Source organism: Ursus maritimus, unplaced genomic scaffold (genome assembly GCF_017311325.1).
Source record: "Ursus maritimus isolate PB19 unplaced genomic scaffold, ASM1731132v1 scaffold_33, whole genome shotgun sequence".
NCBI classification, from domain to species: domain Eukaryota; kingdom Metazoa; phylum Chordata; class Mammalia; order Carnivora; family Ursidae; genus Ursus; species Ursus maritimus.
The window spans coordinates 27,699,607-27,718,329 of NW_024425897.1; the positions used below are offsets into that span (position 1 = coordinate 27,699,607).

Sequence of the window (18,723 nt, forward strand, 5' to 3'; positions counted from 1 at the left end):
TTTATCATTTTTGTCCTAAGTGGATGGAATATGTTCACTGTGGGAAAACAATAAGCACTATACAAAGATATGAGGAAGAAAGTAAAAATCACCTGAATGTCCATCTCGTTGAATCTAAACCAACAATATTTTAGTCATTCTTCTACATACTGCTTTATTCACTCCCAAGCTATAGATTCATATAAATAGGATCATGCCCAGGACTGCTACGTGGCCATACAACATATGCACTGACCAACCTCAGGAAGCATCATTCATATTGATTATGATGTGAAGTGGGGCTTCCTAGAGTTGAGCAGTGTACAACCTGCACAACTGTATGCAGCAGCCTTGATTATATTCAACATGCTGCTTTATTCACTAGATCATCCTAGTCTCTCTTCTTGACTAGGTCCACGCACAAATAAAATAACTGAGAGCAGGAACCAGGCTGGCCACCTACCAACTCAGGAGAACCCAGTGAGGAGGGAAGCCAAAAGAGCAGAGCATTATATCTTGGCCCAAAAGGTGAGCAACATGTGATGTCAGTCTCCAGCCAGGCAGGCTGCTGGCTCTGAGGACCTCCGATTTATCCTGGGACCTTGGTGAGTCAGCACTTGCTATCTTGATAAACCTGGCCTGTGGGTTTTCTCTGCCAGCCCAGACAGAGGCTGAATGACTTTTTAAAAGCATCTTGGAGATGAGTGTTTCCTGCACACGATCTTTACTCCTTCCAAGCACCTGGTTTCCCTTCTGACCATCTGTTCGTGAGGGTGCAAAGGCCAGTGTTTCCTGCAGACGCAAGTTCAGAGACAAGCGATTGGTAGAAACACGGCGGCCCAGCAGGTGGATCTATGCGGGCATGATGAGTGTGGATGCCAACGGTCACAAGCTCTGGAAGGAGTGATCATGCCCCCCACCCCACACCCCAAAAAAGTTTTATAAATACGTGACTGTGTACATGACCGAAGCAGATAAACACTAAGAGTAAACCTAGCTGTTTATTCGTTCATTGATTCATTCATCGAACATGGTTTAATTTTCCAGGTGATAGTCACAGGACTGGAAATGCAAATATGAACAAAACATATGTGTTTCCTGTTGACACGGAAGTCACACTCCAATGAGAAAGAACACACCCACACGTTTGATGTTGGTAAGTTCTATAAAGGATTAAAAAAGCAAGAGCAGAGGATAGAGTGCCCAGAAAGACTGAGTTTATTATCTACACACCTGCCCAATGGTAAAGCCAGCAACTGAACCCAGTGGGCAGGCGGAAGGGAACTATGTATGCATAAACGGATGTCTTCTCAATCGGATTGGTTTTTGCCCAGCACATGAGTGGGGAGGAAATCTCTCCTTGTTCCTACTGAAAACAGCCCACCACCCACCAGTGAAAGGCGCTGCTTAAACGTTCCACGGCTTATGATGTGAGCCCACGGTCTATGGATTCACCAGGATTACAACCCCATGCAAACCAGCATTCCTGTATGGAGAAACAGCCTTGATGGAGACAGCACCCCTCAACACAGCTCCCCAGGGATGGCTCAGCTGCATGGGCAGCAAGAGAGCACGGCTCGTCACCACTTCCAGAAAGACGGTCATGATATTTGTCTTTGATACTAAAGCGATACATGCCCGCACTCTCCATGCTGCCCACACGCAGGGATAGAGGGCGGGGCCTCACTCATTCTGCATATTACGGACTCTCCCATCGTAGACTCATGCGATGAACCAGCAGACGGGCAAAAAAAAGCCCTATTCTTTGTTGAATGTAACAGACTCTCGGACATAACTGTGCTCCAAGCACTTCATACAGTGACCCGTAGAAAACAGACATTAGCCACCATCGTCCTCATCATTACATCCCTCTTGACACAGAAACCTGGACACCTGACTATTCTGAATTTTACTCTCTTTTCATCTTGTCCATACGATAATCACGAATCAAAGCCCTCTGGGAAAAGAAGAAAAAAAAAACGAGCAAAATAAAATACAACCCTTGCACTCCAACGGAGATGGAAGACAACGGCTCAAAGCTCTGCGGGGCCTCAGAGAGCAAGCAGGACTCGTATTTGCAGAAAAGCTAGTCGGGTGGCCTTCCTCCCCCGTGACTAGTGTTTCTGAACTCGGCTACGTTCCCAGGGCACCGCCACGCCCTGGGCTCTGTGCTGCGTGTGGCTCCCAGACTTTGGGATGAGACCTAATCTTACTGTCTACTAAGAGCCAACCCTCTAATTTCATGACAGCACATAATAGAACAGGATTGCTGTTTCCTCCCGTCCTCGAGGTTACTAGTGTTTTAGAGGAATTGCTTAAATAAACTTCTTTAATTAAGGGAAACATTCTAAGTCAAAACTAAAGCTCTAGGCAACAAACTCACACTTCCAGGGATGTCTTTTGGGCTTTTTTTTTTTTTTTAAAGATTTTATTTATTTATTTGACAGAGAGAGAGACAGCCACCCAGCGAGGGAACACAGGCAGGGGGAGTGGGAGAGGGAGAAACAGGCTCCCAGCAGAGGAGCCCGATGTGGGGCTTGATCCCAGGACTCTGGGATCACGCCCTGAGCCGAAGGCAGACGCTTAACGACTGAGCCACCCAGGCGCCCCTTTTCTTAAAATTTTTAATTAACATCTTTTTCATTGAAGAAATAATACAGGCATGATGTAAATATCTAAATGTCACAAATGGGGATACAAAGATTTTCTCACTGAAGACTTCCCTTCCCTCACATCTACCCAATTTAATGTACATTTTCTGGGAGATCAATATATGTAGATATGTTGATTTTTAAAAAACACCAATCAATGGCAGTACTATACACGCTTTTATACAATATATGTGTATTTAAAATATATATCTAGTAGGTATGTTAATATCAGAATTTAGAGACCCACTGCCCCCTTGATTCCCAACCACTGTGCACGTGTCCAGAACAGCTCACTGACCAGTGCCCGTCTGGTGGACACTTAGGTGGTTTTCAATCTTTGCTACCACAATCAGCACTTTAGAGAAGTTCCACATCCACAGAGCTTTGCACACACACGCAAGCATGTCCACAGCATGCATGTCCCAAAGAAGAAGGACCAAGTCAGAAGAGATGCTGGTGTTCACTTTGAACAGAACGTGCTACATGGCCGTTCAAAGAGCTTCTAGCAATTTACACATTCGCTGAGAGTGTCTTCCTGTGCCTTTTTTCCTGCCTGTTTGATTGCTGAGGCTCTGACAAGTAAAAGTAGTATTTCATTAAGCCTGAGGGGCCCTGAATATGGTTTTCATAGGTTTACATTTGAATAACCTTTTTTTATCAAATATCTGTTCACATCCTTTGTCCATCTCTCTATTCTTTTGTTGGTCTTCTTTTTCTTGTTTATTAGGAAATTGATTTATAAGAAAATTAATCCCTTGATCCATCTGGAATTTATTTTCATGTGAGAAGTGAGTGGAAGGGGGATCTGGCTTTATTTCTTTCCATATGGGCTTCCTCAGCACTATTCATTACATGACTCAGCCAGTACCCCGCTGATTTAAATGCCATCTTTGACCTTCACTAAATTCGCCTGCCCCTTAGGCTTATTTCTGGCCTCTGCCTTTGCTTTTATTGATCTGTCTGCCTTCTCGGGGGCAGCAACCAAATGCTTTAAACACAATAGCTTATGACGTGTTTTAATATCTGGTAGGGCTATTTCCTTCCCATTCTCTTTCATTTTTCGGGGGTATCTTGATGGCTATTTCAACAAAAATCATCTTCCGTTAGCACATTCTCAAACACAGACTTCTGGTTTACAAAAAAAAAAAAAAAGAAAGAAAAGAAAGAGAAAGAGAATGATGTGCCCTTCAAATATCCCTCCCCGAAATTGAAAGTAATACCTGGCAGGCAATGATGAGATCATGGCCCAGAGCAGAAGCCCTCTCCCTGAAAGGCAACAGGCAAGTGTCCTGTCCCTGGGAGCGGTGCCCTCCTGAATCCGAACACAACCCCGGCTGTCACACATGACATCGTTCACAACAGTGACCTGCTCACAGGGATGCAGGCTTTACCTTGAAAGTATCCTACCTGTTGGGCAATAGCCTTGGGTCCTGGAAACAGATGAGGTGACCCACAAACCATCAGCACTCTTCTTCCTTCTGGTCACAGTGATTGGGTCCAATCGGATTGCTGGGCTTGGGAATTTCCCAGAAGCCACCAGAAGAGTATTCCTAGCCCATCCCAGGTCCTCATCCCTGATCCAAGGTGAGGCTTGGGAAGACAAAGGCCTTCAGCCATTGCACTCTGAAAGGACCTAGCAAGACGTGACCTCATGGGGAGGAAGAACTGGGAGGAAAGCAATGGATCTTTGCTGGTATGGGAGCCCTGAATCCAACAGTTAAACTAAAATACAATGGAGACCAAGCTCGAAGATCCCCCCAAGCAAATAAATCCAGTAAGCCACGTGAGCAACCCTAAATCCAGCTTACCTCACAAACGTATGTGAAACTTAGGTTATTTCTTTTCAGTGCCCTGATCATCATTAAAGAAACTTAGGAAATCTTCCTAAAAGTGGTTTTAACCAATTCCCTGCCATCCAGAACGCCCGCTGTGGTAACCATCCTTGTAAAGGGTAAACAGCCTCCCCGTTTCAACTGATAAGCCACCTCTGACATCACGTCCCCGAGCTTCACGTCAGTGTATAACTTGAAAGCACCCGGTCTGAAAACTTCTCATATGCGCAATAAACTCTTACTAAATGCTATTTTATTGGTCTGGCGGATTTAATTTTGCTATTTCTGGGTTTTGGACACACTCATCCCTGAAGCAAGAGCCACCAATTCCCCATTATCCTGGCTTTTAATTTTGTTTTCATCACTGTGAGTTTAGGTTTTATTTTTTTCCACTTTCATTTTTACTTTTATTTTTTTTATTGTGAAAAGAACACTCAACGTGAGATCTACTCTGTGAACACATTTCTAAGTGCTCGACAGCGTACTGTAGGGACTGTGTCTGCAAAGACTCCCTCCAAGTAAAGTCCTGTGCAGAAACGCCGAAACTCAGGACCTCCCAGGACGGAATCCAGCCCCCAGCATAGGTCATCACGGTGGGGTCTCTGCAAGCTCCAATGGGCAGACTTTTGTTAATGAAGTTTCCACCTGCACATGATGGCCAATTAAATTTTGTTTACACAACATCCTCTGACTGGAAACTGACTAGAAAGTGTCGGGCCAGCAGGCAGGTACGTGTGTCGTTCCTGAAAACAATAATGTTTAAATATCACTTTTAAAAATTAATAAGCTTTCGTTTTTAGAGTAGTTTTTGGTTCACAGCAACACTGAGCAGAAAGGACTGCGTTCCCACATGACCCGCGCCCTCAAGCACACAACCCCCTGTGGTCGGCGTGACCCCACAACACCATGGCAGTTCATCCCTTATGATCGGTGAGCCCACAACGACACTTCCCACGATGTGCTTGTGGAATGAAAAATCAATACATCACATAGGGTCTCATCTAAAAACTAGGAGAGCTGTATAGGGGCAGTGATGGAGACAAGTTCTATCCCATCTTCAGGTAAGAGAATGAGGCACAGAGAAGTGAAGTATTTTTCCCAAGGTCACACAGCTAATGAATGGTTGAAGCTGGCTCTGGGAGCCCTACTCTGACTCACTGTGTTGTCCTGCAGCTTTTCTGTTCCCAAAGGGTGTCTGTCAGCAAAGTGGACAAGCCCCCCTGCAGCTACCTTCCCCGTCCCATGCAGGGCACAGGGGGGCTTGGCACTTGGATACCTCCATATGACCCCAGTGGAGTCAGGCTCATAGACACTCAGTTCTAGCCTCACCAAACAATGAAGTGTTATTCATTGGATAACGAATGCGTGAGGCCATCTCCTTCCAGAACCCAAACTTGACTGATCACTGCAGGCCTTTCTGGCCTCGGAGTGCCCACTGATCTTTCCAGAAAATTCTTCTCTCCCTCATCCAGGTTTTCTGTCCCATTAGGGGAAACTGAGACACACAGCTCCCTTGTTCCCACCATCTCCCTCCCTTTCTCCTTCCCACAGTCCCCCCCGCCTACATCCATGATCACAGACGTGGGCTCTGATCTTCCTACCTCCCATTTGCATCCTCCCTTCCCCAGAGTGTAACAAAAGCTATTCATTTAACCATCAGAGGAGCTAAAAAACAAAAGCGTGGGGAGATAAGAAAGATCTTCAAAAGACTCTTCTCTCGCTCATTCCTTGAAATCCTGCTTTCAGGCTGACAGCCTCTCTGGGGACAAGGGAACCCCACTGAAGACATGAGAACCCGAACAGGGACCCTTTCCCCCTCTCCGGCTGCTGGAAGCGCCTGTCCCCAGCGCTCAGAAGAGCATGTTTCAGCCCTACGGCTCTCAGCTCACCTGGACGCATGTCACTTCAGCTCGCATTGTACAGATGAGAAAATCAAGACTGAAAAGAGGTTACAAAGAGGGGATATTTCCTGAGCTCAGCCGGGTGGACTGGGGGCCACATAAAGGAAAGGGGCTTGTGGGACACTGACGGCCACTGCCCAGTGGGGCAGCTGCCAGGGCGCTCTCAGCGTCTCTCCAGGCACCTGTGAGGACTCGTTCCTCCACTCCCCTTGAAGTCGGGCACGCTCGTGTGGCTCTGTTCAGTAAAACGTGAGCGGCAGGGACATGTCTCGCGACCGGCTGAAGCAGGAAGAGTTAAAGCACGCTTTGCTGTGGGGTCTCTCCCCTGCACCTCACTGACTGTCAACGGTCCAGCCAGTGCTGCTCCATTGTCCTGGCCCCGACTGAGGACGGACCAGAGCACGGGCCTCAGCGATCACCCACGTGGTCGCACACACGGAGGGCTGGGGCGGATCAGGAACGCAGCAGGACCGGGACTAGGCTGCCAGGCAGAGAATCCTCCTCCGCGTCTCTGCGAAGACTGAGTGAGAACTGTGGGTGTCAACCAGCCCCGATTACATAAGACGCAGCCGGACCCAGAAGCTGGTAGAAAGACGTCTCTTTTGTGTAGCACAGAGAGGACCGTCCAGATCCTACGGCACTGGTGAATTTTTTTTTTTAAGATTTTATTTATTTATTCGACAGAGATAGAGACAGCCAGCGAGAGAGGGAACACAAGCAGGGAGAGTGGGAGAGGAAGAAGCAGGCTCATAGCGGAGGAGCCTGATGTGGGGCTCGATCCCATAACGCCGGGATCACGCCCTGAGCCGAAGGCAGACACTTAACCGCTGTGCCACCCAGGCGCCCCACTGGTGAATTTTTTTTGATGAGACCAATTACTATTCCATACGGTCATGCTTTCCCACATTTTCATATTTAAAAAGCCGCGTAGAGGACCCGATTTTGTAGCCTGGGAGCTGAGGGAGAGGACTGCATCGTCCCCCTGCCCCCCGCCTTCATGACAGCAAGATGGGGTCTGTTTAATGCAGGCGGCTCCAAGCTTCTGCACCCCGAGTGTCCCTCGGAGACTGTCCTCTCTGGCCACCACCGCAGACACCACAGAAGCGTAGCCGAGCAGCCTGCCTATGAGCCCGTGCCTGGCTGCCCACACCTGCCACACCCCCGGCCCGGCATTAACCACGGATTCCACAGCCAGCCCGGCCAGCTAAGTGCTAAACTGGCCGTAAACCACAAAGAATACCGGGGGAGAGGAAGACGGACGCTTTGATAAGTAAGAAGGGACCGCTGTGCATTTTAATGGGCTGACTTAAATCTCCACTCCGCTCCTCTTTTATCATCTCAACCCACTTGGCGTGTGGCAGACACGGCAGGCGTGTTTCCCGAAGGCGACCATGACGACACCTGACTCCTGCCCCCCATGCTCTCGCTGTGAGGTGCCCTTGCCTCTGCTCACATCCAGGAGGAAGGCTCGCAGCCAAGGGGAAGTGAGGCCACGGGATTATTAGTGAGTCCCACGAGGTGAAGCGGCTTCCATGGGCTTCGTAGGATGCTCGTTTCAGAGCTTGGCACCACCATACAGGAGGCCACCACCCCTGACGGAGGGTGCAGGTGACAGACTGCACGTGCCATTAGACGTGTTTGGAGTGGGCCTTGAGAGGGCCCCGCGTCAGGGTCTTGTCCCCTCCTCTGAGCCCTCCTGGCTGCGGCCCCAACCATCAAGGTGCAGAGACATCCATCCACCCCAGATACGCTCCTTCCCGATTCCGGAGCCGCAGAACCCATGAACACAAGAAAATGGCCTTTGTTTGGAGTATTCAGTGTCGGGTGGTCAGTTAGGCAGCAAAAGAACGCAGAAGAACAATGTTCTGACATGGAAGTGGAAACCACTGCCTACCCGTCCTGGGTGTTCATTAGAGGCTTGATTCTCCTTGGGAAAATGGGTCTCTCCCTCAATCCTAAGTCATCAGTGGCGGCTCACGGGCTGAAGGTAGCCTACAAGCCTCTTGTCTGGCATATTTTATTCCATTTTGACCATCTGAACCAATTATTTTAAAATTATGACATTTCCTTTAAAAATCCAGATTTTGGGCTTGTCTTGAAACAGTGCCGTAATACTGGATCTGTGTGCCCTCATGTGCCGGTCAGCTGAGGCCGCCACCTTTAAAAGCACAGGTGTTCAGTTTTCCCTGCTCCCTCCTCATCCCCTAGTGCCTCTCCAAACACAAACACTTCTCTGACGCCTGACCTGGAAACTCACTCAGTGTTATCACCTGCCTTCCCCTGAGGGCCATTGAGTTTGGGATCCCTGCATTCGTCTTTGGAACTCACAAAGGGCCCAAAGTTGCACCTGCATCAGTAACCACAGACGCCCATAGTGTGATTGCTGTCCACAAAAGAACAAAGAGAACTCACCCTCTGATATTTTAGTTGGGGTGGAGAACAGACGGCCAGTAAGACAAGAAGGGACATACATGGGCACAAACACACGTTAGACCTCTTCTGATGGAAAAGTCCTTATCCATAGACTGGTGAGCCTTCTCTCTTGCTCTGAATTCCTTCCCACAAGACTGAAAAGACTGTGTCAGTCCAGGCCTGAGAGTGAATGAAATAAACTGTGTCTGGAAAAAACTGTAACAAGGACACAGGAAGGCCCACCCACGGGTTACATGGACAACTTGCAACCAAACCATTTACATGTAGGTAGATTGGCAATGGAAAGATTGAATTTGCAATGGAAAGTAACATTGTAACTGTTTTTCCCATACTAAATTCTATCTGTCCATCTGACTACTAAGTGTCAGTCTATCCATCTATCATCTATGATGTGTTATATACCTATCAACTTTTTTTTCTTCTTTTTTTTTAATTTTAATGTTGTTTTATTATATTATGTTAGTCACCATACAGTACATCCCCGGTTTCCGATGTAAGGCTCGATGATTCATTAGTTGCGTATAACACCCAGTGCACCATGCAATACGTGCCCTCCTTACTACCCATCACCAGTCTATCCCATTCCACCACCCCCGCCCCCCTGAAGCCCTCAGTTTGTTTCTCAGAGTCCAGAGTCTCTCATGTTTCATTCCCCCTTCTGATTACCCCCCTTTCTTTATCCCTTTCTTCCCCTACCGATCTTCCTAGTTCTTATGTTCCACAGATGAGAGAAATCATATGATAGTTGTCTTTCTCTGCTTATTTCACTTAGCATTATCTCCTCCAGTGCCGTCCATGTTGCAGCAAATGTTGAGAACTCATTCTTTCTGATAGCTGAGTAATATTCCATTGTATATATGGACCACAACTTCTTAATCCAGTCATCTGTTGAAGGGCATCTCGGTTCCTTAGAATAACCCTCTCTCTTCTGCATCTAAAATCCTGATACCTTGTCCAACTATCACCACCTTCTCTGTACCATCATTCCTTGCAGAGAGATCTAGAAAACGTTCCCATTTGTTGCATTTTATATTTCCCAGCAAGTAACTCTCCTTTATTGGGAAGAGAAACCAGGAGACCAGGTCTCCGCAGCATGGAGGCTAGACGACTTACGACGGAGAAGGCCAGGGGGACCTGCGTCACTTCCCGGAATTTCTCAGTGATGTGGACTCCAGCTCGAGCTGAGCCTCAAGTCACCAAGCCTGTGGTTCTGAGATGCTGAAAGCCTGACTCCCTTTGTTGCTTTCTGCTTTTGCTGACGGGATTCCAGGCACTCGAATCATTCTCTCCTCCAGCCCCACCATGGCTGAACACTCCCAGTGACCCACACAATACATTCTCTCCAGCTATTTTTCTGTCTCTCTCTGTCCTTCCAAAACACCAAACACCCTGCCAATTCGTAGGCTGTCAGTAAAAACAACGACAATAATAGGAACTGCTCCACATCCCTAAACCCACCAGAATGCCTTCTTTTCCAACTTGGAAAGAGAAGCTGATTACTCAGATCTCAGGCGGCCCTACCGTTCACCGGTGCTCAGCAGCTCAGTGGTTCCCAATACAGAGCCGGCTGCAGAGTGGCCGGGAATACTTTCATGGGAATGTACATCCCCTCCCACAGAACGCACTAGAAGTTCAGAATGCCCGAAGCAAAAGGTAGGTCGGTTTCAGGCAGCACCTTTCAGAGAACAAGTGTACAGGGGCTGGAAGCTTGGGTCTGCAGCGACGGCATTGCCCTGGGGTGACCGTCTGGCCTCAAGGACACTTGAGAAGAGCAGGACTGTCTGCTAAGCAGTGTCAGGCCCTGTGAAGGACACACATGCTTGAACAAGACCTTTATTTTGAAGGGCTTGATCTATAAAAAGATAATCATCTGGGAAAAATAGATGTTGTTGGACCTTTTAAACTTATTTTGTAGTTCCTATGTTGTTTATATTTCAAATTAATGAGCAGAGAAAGGTAGTAGCCTACGATGATCTGCCAGGGGCCAGGCTTTTCCAAGTTCTTAGCACGACTCTGCTAATGCACTTCTTGTCCCTCCTAGGACCTGAATCAAGGGAAAAGCAGGAAGGAAAGAGAAGGGAAAACTTGCTTATAATATATATCTGAGTGAAAGGATTTCCTGACATTCTAGTGTTGATAGGTTCTGCTTCTCTCTTACATAATGCAGGTAAAAATAGAGATATGCATGAGAAAACTGGACATGTGTGTCAAACTCTGCTAGTTAAGCCTTGGGTGACTGAGTTACAAATGATGGACGTCTTCTGCTTTGTCTACTCTTCACGGTGAAAATACCAGTCTTCTGTCATACGCACACAGGAGTTGTGTCCGAAGGGGAAGTTGAGAAGGTATCCCATGGAGCGTCCCACTCCCTTTCTGTCTTCCCTGACTGCAAATCCACGTTGCTTTCGGGAGGCCGTGAGGGTGTGCGGGGTGATGGGACGAAGGTTCACTCTGTCTTCTGATATGTTCACTCTCTAATGTAAACATCCTGCAGCGATCCCTCCCACCCCTCACTCGTCCATGCACCCGGGTGGGAGGAAAAGGTGTCCCTTCTATCTCGGCCGCCACTCCTGCCCACACCTGGCCACCTGCACCTGGATCAGCCCTGGGCTGAGCGGTCCCATCTGCTCCACTATGTGAGCTCAGCCCGAATCCCAGCGTATTGCTCATTACCACATGGGTTCTCCGGTCTCCCCTGGTGACGGGGTGGGGCTTTATCTCCCGAAGGTGTTTCGTCCAGTGTGATGCACGGGCTGTCTTAGGGGTGCTTAAAATTGCAAGAAAGACCACAGATGCTACTATGATAGGTTACCCTCTGTGAAAGCAGCAAACAGAAATAATTTTGCAATTTGACTTGGACCGTTTTTACATCCGATGGCCCAATAACCCAACGGCCTTGCTTCCATATGCTCCGGAAAAGTACTGTGCAAACAGGCAGCCCCAATCATCGGAATCTATTTACATGTAGAACAGCTAAGAGAAAATAAATTCAGTTTCTCAGTTGCATGTCCACAGTTTAAGAACTTGAGAACCACATACAGACAGGGGTTACCAGATTATACAGGACAGGTCGAGAGCATTTCCATCACTGCAGAGAAATTCATTGGATGGCAATACTATAGAATAATTTCTATGCTTCCCCAGGCACATTTTAAAGTTGACATTTAAAATTTTCCCTCCTAAACTGCAAAGGTTGAGATTTTCAGTATATTGTAACTATTGACATTTAAAAATTAAACTGTTATATCATTCTTTTAAAAGTATTCACTGGAATCTAAATACCATGGTGATTCGATACTGACCATTATTCATTTAAAAAAAATATGCAGACAACCTCTTCTTTCCCAGGCTTGAATTTTATATTTGTATTTTTTTTCTCCTTTAGCTAGCATATTCATTTTGTTTCGTTCACAGAATTTTACCCTAATGTGTTCTAGTTTTTAAGTCTGGAAGTCCTTTATTGATCACTCTGTCATACTGTTCTGCAACCGAAAGATGTATATAAATTCAAATTTATGTTTTCTCTTTGTCCATCAGTCTCTAAATGTGGTTTTTAAAATTCTAGATTGAGACTCATTACAATTGTATTCAATACACACTTAGGCAAAAACAGTATAACTTTTAAAGAATTTTCGACATAAAACAGGGAAGGATCAGGAATGCACCGATCAATAACAGGACTGGGTTCTATTCTATCTTATGCTAGAGGAACGACCAACCCTGACTCTTACTGGCTTAAAATAGCAGATTTATTCTTTTGTTCATACTTAGGGTTCTATGTGGCCAAATTCAGGCTGATGGAATCCATATTCTGATGATGTCATCACGACCTGGTGCTTCAGAATATCCCAACCCCAGGAACAGAGAGCATGAGACATCCGTGTGTCTACACGGAAATGCTGGCCAAAGCAAGTCACATGACCGCAGTTTCCTGCATGGAATCAGAGAAAGGTAATCCTCCCGTAGGGTCCCATCTGGACAGAAACACTGAAGCAAGTCTAGCACAGTCCAGCAGAAAATTTGTAAGAGGAGGATGGAGAAACCATTGGCAGGCTGGAAGTAAGGGTCAAGAAGCCCCTCCCACCTGTCTCTACTGCCTGCCACACGAACGTGGGTGACTTCCAACACTAGCTCCCCAGCCGCTGGGGACCTCAACAATCTCTGTGAATCCACAGGACAGCACTGCATTCTTTTCTGCCTTCCAAATCCTCGTGGCTCTCCTTGGCAGACTGTAATCCAGAACCACACAGGACAAGGAGGTTGGGGACATGGAGGTGCAGGCTCCAGCCCTGAGATGCAGAAAGAATATAGAAAGGATGCCAATCACTGTGACTTGATAAGAGATATCCCAGCAAAGGGACACGTTCCCCAGTTAGGGTATGTGCCACTGGATCTGTACTGGCCCTTCCTCTACAACAAGAATGAGACAGGGTCAGTGTCAGCTCAATCCCTACGTCTCTGCTTTAGAGATGGAGTCCTCGGAAACCCTGAATGGAGTGCACTTTGTTACAGCACTATACCTCAATGCTTTGAACTCCCCACAGGACAAAAATGACATGGGATCCATTGTCAACATTTATGCTTAAAGATCTAACAATGGGACCAGGTCCTCCTCCTTCTCTTTTCTTGAGAGCAAAGAACTAGAAATTACGTGGCTTGCAAAAGAAGGACTGGTTATGTAGTCATTAGAGTAATTTGCTTTCTCAAAGACAGCAACATTACTGGATTGTCTATAGTGCTGTCAGCCCAGAAGAGGTTAGACCCACAGCAATTCATCACCATGGTCCTACACGGGTGAGCAGGGCAAATGTGAGGCCACACACCTCTACCTTCGATGCTTTCTTGGGCAGACCAATTTCAGGAAACAGAACATATGGAAGGAGTGAACTCAGCAAACAGATTCATTTAAAATGATTCATGTCTAGATATTCCTTGAATGGTTTCCATCACACCAGCCATCCTTGTGCCCTAGGTGAAGACCTCACAATGCAAAACTTCCCTCAGGAATCCAAAAGGGGACTAACGCTCTGCTAGATGAAAGATCACAACATAACCTGCCAACACACAAATGAACACACCAACTATTCTTCCCAACAGGTGCAAACATTATGAGCTCACTGCACCCCCACTATTTTACGCCTCTGAGAGGCTGCATGAGATCAAGCCTGAGAGAAGAGATGGGGAATCGGTTTTAATTTCCTTCCTCTTCATCTCACATGTAGAGGTCACGATTTAATCTAGAATTCTTCTTCCTCCCTAAATCCGAAGTGTTTATTCCCCTGGGCTCTATGCTAGAATACACCCCAGAAAGTCAACTGGACAGAATTTTTTATATTGAGCCCAGCTTATAAGACTTCACTTCCTTTATTATTAATTTTTAATGTAGAAAGAGCAAGCATGTCCTTGCTTCCTGTCATGTAAGTCTAATCAAAACCCAAAGATAGAAGGAAATTTTCATATCAAAAATCTGCTGGTGAGATAAAAAACAGTTAAGACACAGATGCTGGCTTCAAGTGAAATGAGAACCATTATGTGAAATGGAATGTGGATAGCAAATGAACTACTATAGGGGACAGAAAAATGTGGGAACATTCAGAGAAGATCTATTTCTGTTCAATACAAAGAGTCTCATAACACTCAAAGCCAACAGAAGCTTAAGGGGCAAACTCATGAAGTGTAGAACTATGGAGATTTCCAAGAATGGGTCCAAACACCCACTGATGAGCACTGAGAGATCCAAGTTTTACGGAATTAATTAAAAAAAGAAAAAACCACCACTGAATGCGTGTCTTCTGTGTACTGGGCACTTATTAACTGCTGGGATACAGCAGAGGACAGAATAGTCCTAGTTCATTCTGGCACGACTAGGAATGAGTCAGTCAGGTCAGGGCATGGTGTGTTACAGTAACAAAGGCAGCTACTAAGTAAACAACACCGGTTTAGTTCTCCTTCCTGCACATGTGCACCTAGGGTCAGCGACGTCTCCCTCAGGGAGAGCCAACAGAGGCTCTACCATCAGGAGTGTTGATGGATGCCTCATTTGGAGAAGAAAAGATGGAAACTCCCATGTCGGTCTCTCCTTGTGTCTTGTGTCCACCTGCAAGTGACATGTCACTTTCATTGTTTGTCCTTAGTCTGAAAAACCATAGAAGCATGGCCAAGCGAGAATATCCCAGTTCTTCCCAGAATCAATTTTACCCAGAGTGGTAGCAATGCCCAGCAAAGGGAGACAGACATTAGCGAGAATATGATGACAGACAGTGGTGAGTGGAATAAAGAGAAGTCTAAGAAACTATGAGAAAGTAGACTGAGGTGGAGGGGTTCAGAGAATGCGTCTATCAGGAGAAGACAGGTAATACGGGATGTAGAAGAGAGCTGGTCGGAGAACTAGAAACCAAATCCCGCTTTGAGAGTCAATGACCTTACCATTCTGACTCCACCTGGACCATGACCAGCCTTAATTCAGGATCCATACTCTGAACCACTCATCCAACCAACTTCTGGGCGCCTCAGTATGTGAAGACCATCCCCAAAGCCCATGCTTGGAAGCCCAGCCTTTGAAGCCTCCTACCTGGGCGTCTCATGTGCAACAGAGAGCAACCCTAGTTTCTCCAGAACGAATCTCCTTTATGGCACACGAGGCATGGAATCCACGCTGATATTCACAGAAAAAGGCTCCGAGCTTCTTCATGTCACACTAATAGTTTCACTGATTGAAAATCCGCAGCAGACAAGAACTGGGAGTCCCTCAGATGCTGCTGGAGTTAGAATAATTTATGGAGAGCGGTCTAGCACAACATAAGCTATTTAAAGCTGCATAATATACCCACAAACTCTTATTAAGGGCTGTAGTTTTCAACCCTATGAGACAGAAACCAGTTATCATTATGCATCACCATGAAAGCAGATTAAAATTAAATCAATTTGTTTATCTCTGGGTTCTCTGCCCAATTAACAGTTCAGAAAGAAAAGCATTCTGTCCAGATACTAGGACAACGCTCCCTCAAATCGAGATATTAAAAATATAAGTCTCAGGAGGTTTTAGTACTAAATTTAATTATCAAAAGGGCAGAAGACCAGTTGGGACTCAGCTTATAAATGATTTGTGCTGTGAGTTTAGAGCTGGTCTTTTCAGATACCATCCACTTGAACTGAAGGAAGGTGGTAAGTTTCCATGTAAATTAATTCAGAGCACAAGTGGATTTCTCTACAGAAATAGAAATGCCACTTTATTTCGACGGCTTTTGTGTGTGTATGTGTGTGTATACATATATATTTATTGACAATTTTTTAATGTGAAATACTGAAACTTTGGATAGAATACATTACATATTTATTAATAAAATTCATGAGGACTTTGGTTTCAACTAACCAAGGATTTCTCCAAAGTCCCAAGCACCTGGCTCAATGGTGCATGCTTCTGAGTGTGGGTTATTTCTTACAGATTATTCACTGCATAGCCCATGTCCAGGTAATACCCGAGTTCCCAAATCACATGTTTGAAAGGTACCATGGACGTTGCCATTTCTTCCATATTAGAATTTAATGGATTTGGGGCATATACTACTTTTAATAAGGAAGAGAATGCTGCTGTAAGCCAATTTACTCAGCTTGAAGAGAACTGCCTAACAGTAAGCAACCCTACTTTCCATCAAGATATTAAACAAATTGCTTACAGGTAGATAACCAGACAGCAGAAAACAGATTAGAAGAGGGGACAGTGAGCAGGTCCCCAGTCCTCCTTACTTCCTGGAACCTCAGGGGGCGGCAGGAAGATTCCACTCTAGCAGAAGGAAAACCCAATTCCACCTCAAGATCCAGCACCCACGCTCATCGTACGTGGACAGCGAGCCTCACAATCTCTCTGCACCTCAGCTTCCTCCTCGGGGAAATGCTAACAACAAACGTGATCCAAGTACGGGTTACTCTGAGGATCAGCTAAGACTGTGTGTCTACAAGACTTACCCGCAGACATAAATTTCCACCCTTCCAGAATGCATGGAGCTTTTGTTGGTTCTTTTATGTGTTTTTGATCCGCGGTGCTTCCGGGGCACGTGTATCTGTGTATGGATGAAGATGTACGTGGATATCTTTCCCCATCCTTCCTTCATTCTCTCCTGACCCTTCTTGAGAAGGGAAGGGAGGTTACACTACAGAGACACGCAGATGGTTAGCACCACAGAGCACTGCAGCTAACCTGTCCACGAGGCTACCAAAGGGACATTTGTTTATCTGGTAGATATTTCATTCTGTAAAAATCTAAAGACCTGAAGCCTCCTCCTGCACTCAACACCAAAGATCAAGTAAAGTTCTCCTTTCAGGATGAATTCAGGACCCTTGAGGAGGGACAGCCTGACTGGGAAAAGATCTAGGATTTCAGCCGAGGTTGGAGAGAGACATCAAACCTTTACCTGAACGCCTATCTGAACTGGAGAGTTCTATATTTGGGGTAAGAACCAAATTATTTCACAATTCGCTAGTTACAGGAACCAACCAGGGCAGCCATCAATACTGACATGGCTGTACTTGACCTAAGATAGTGTCCTTGACCTGGGACAGTGTACATGGTCAAAGGAAATGATTGCAAATAAAGAATCAAACCCTTGGCCGATAGGAAGCAAGTCTCTAGTTTTGAAGACGGACAACAGCTGCTTTTACACGTCAGTGTTATTTGGGTGATAACTAAGGCAGCTCACAGAATTTGCACTGATTTCTCCCAGAGAATCTGGCATGCATCAATTTTAGCGATTATCTAGTCAACCTGCCTTATTTCATAGACAGGAAAACTGCAGGTAGGAGAAGCTGAATGACAATGCTTGAAGTCACACACTCATCAGCAGCAGCGCTGGCTTTTGGAGCTAAGTCTCCTGGACTTCTGGAATTCATTAAAATAAAAGCAGGCATTTTCCTGATCAGCCACGTGACAGCTGCGACCAAACGCCAGGGCAGATGTTGAGGGCAAATGTTGAGGCATGGCGGTCACAAGATCCGACCGAGAAGAGGAATGCGACTGGACAGCCTGGTGCTTCTGGCAGGACTGTCACTGAATCATTCGGGACAAGGACGTTTTTCCTCCTCCTCCAGAACTCAGTGGACAAAGGACCCCACAACCTCTTTGGACAACTGTCATGAGGATCTGCTGTTTTTGTCATTCAACTTACTTTCACACTTTTTGCGGAAAACAATGCACTTCCATTTCTCCAGAGAACATTTCCATCACCCCTCAAGCCCTGTGGCTCTGGGGAAATGACCCTGGTCTTAGGGGACTGAGTTATAAGACGGTTCTTGGTGGGTGATGGCCAGGATTCTCCGAGTTTCATCGGCGAAACCCTGTGAGATTCACCAGCACTGTCAAGGATGCTGCAAAGTCACAACTATTTTCATAATAACACCAAGATGCTATTCACATTTTTCACCGTGGTGGAAAACACGGTGTCGCCGTAGCATGATCGAGGGGATGAAACCACCTGTACTAGTCATTCTATTACTCACTGCAACTCACGTGGTGAAAAATGCTGATCTTACTTGAGGCTGTCCTTGATACAGCAGTAAAATTGCCTATTTTTATTAAATATGTATCCTTGAAACCATGTCTCTTTAATTTTCTGCCTGACAAAATACACATGCCATGTCTACCAGCTACGGAGTTCACGTGCTTGCCTTGAGAAATGCATGTGTGTTATTCCTTGAACTGCAAGCTGGGCTAGCTCCTTTTCTTATAAAACACCCTTTTCAGTTGCAAGAATGACTAATAAACCGTGGCTGTTCAGGGTGTGTATCTGACAAACATTTTCAGGATAATGAGCATAGTGAGTCTGCCACTTTAAGAAAAACAACTCACGGGATTTGTTACCAATGACAAAATTATACTTTTCAAGCAAAAACTGTAATTCTGGAAAACTGTTACCTGCCACTGTGATTTTGAAA

The 18,723-nt window shown here is 46.0% G+C and overlaps 1 protein-coding gene across 1 annotated transcript in view; it reads right to left on the reverse strand.

Moving 5' to 3' along the window:
• Positions 1-18,723, reverse strand: part of TMEM132D (transmembrane protein 132D) — a 549,620-nt gene that overhangs the window by 293,228 nt on the left and 237,669 nt on the right. The window contains exon 4 of the mRNA XM_040620044.1: positions 11,237-11,247. Within this exon, the coding sequence (XP_040475978.1) occupies positions 11,237-11,247 (11 nt within the window). The remainder of the gene's footprint in view (positions 1-11,236; positions 11,248-18,723) is intronic.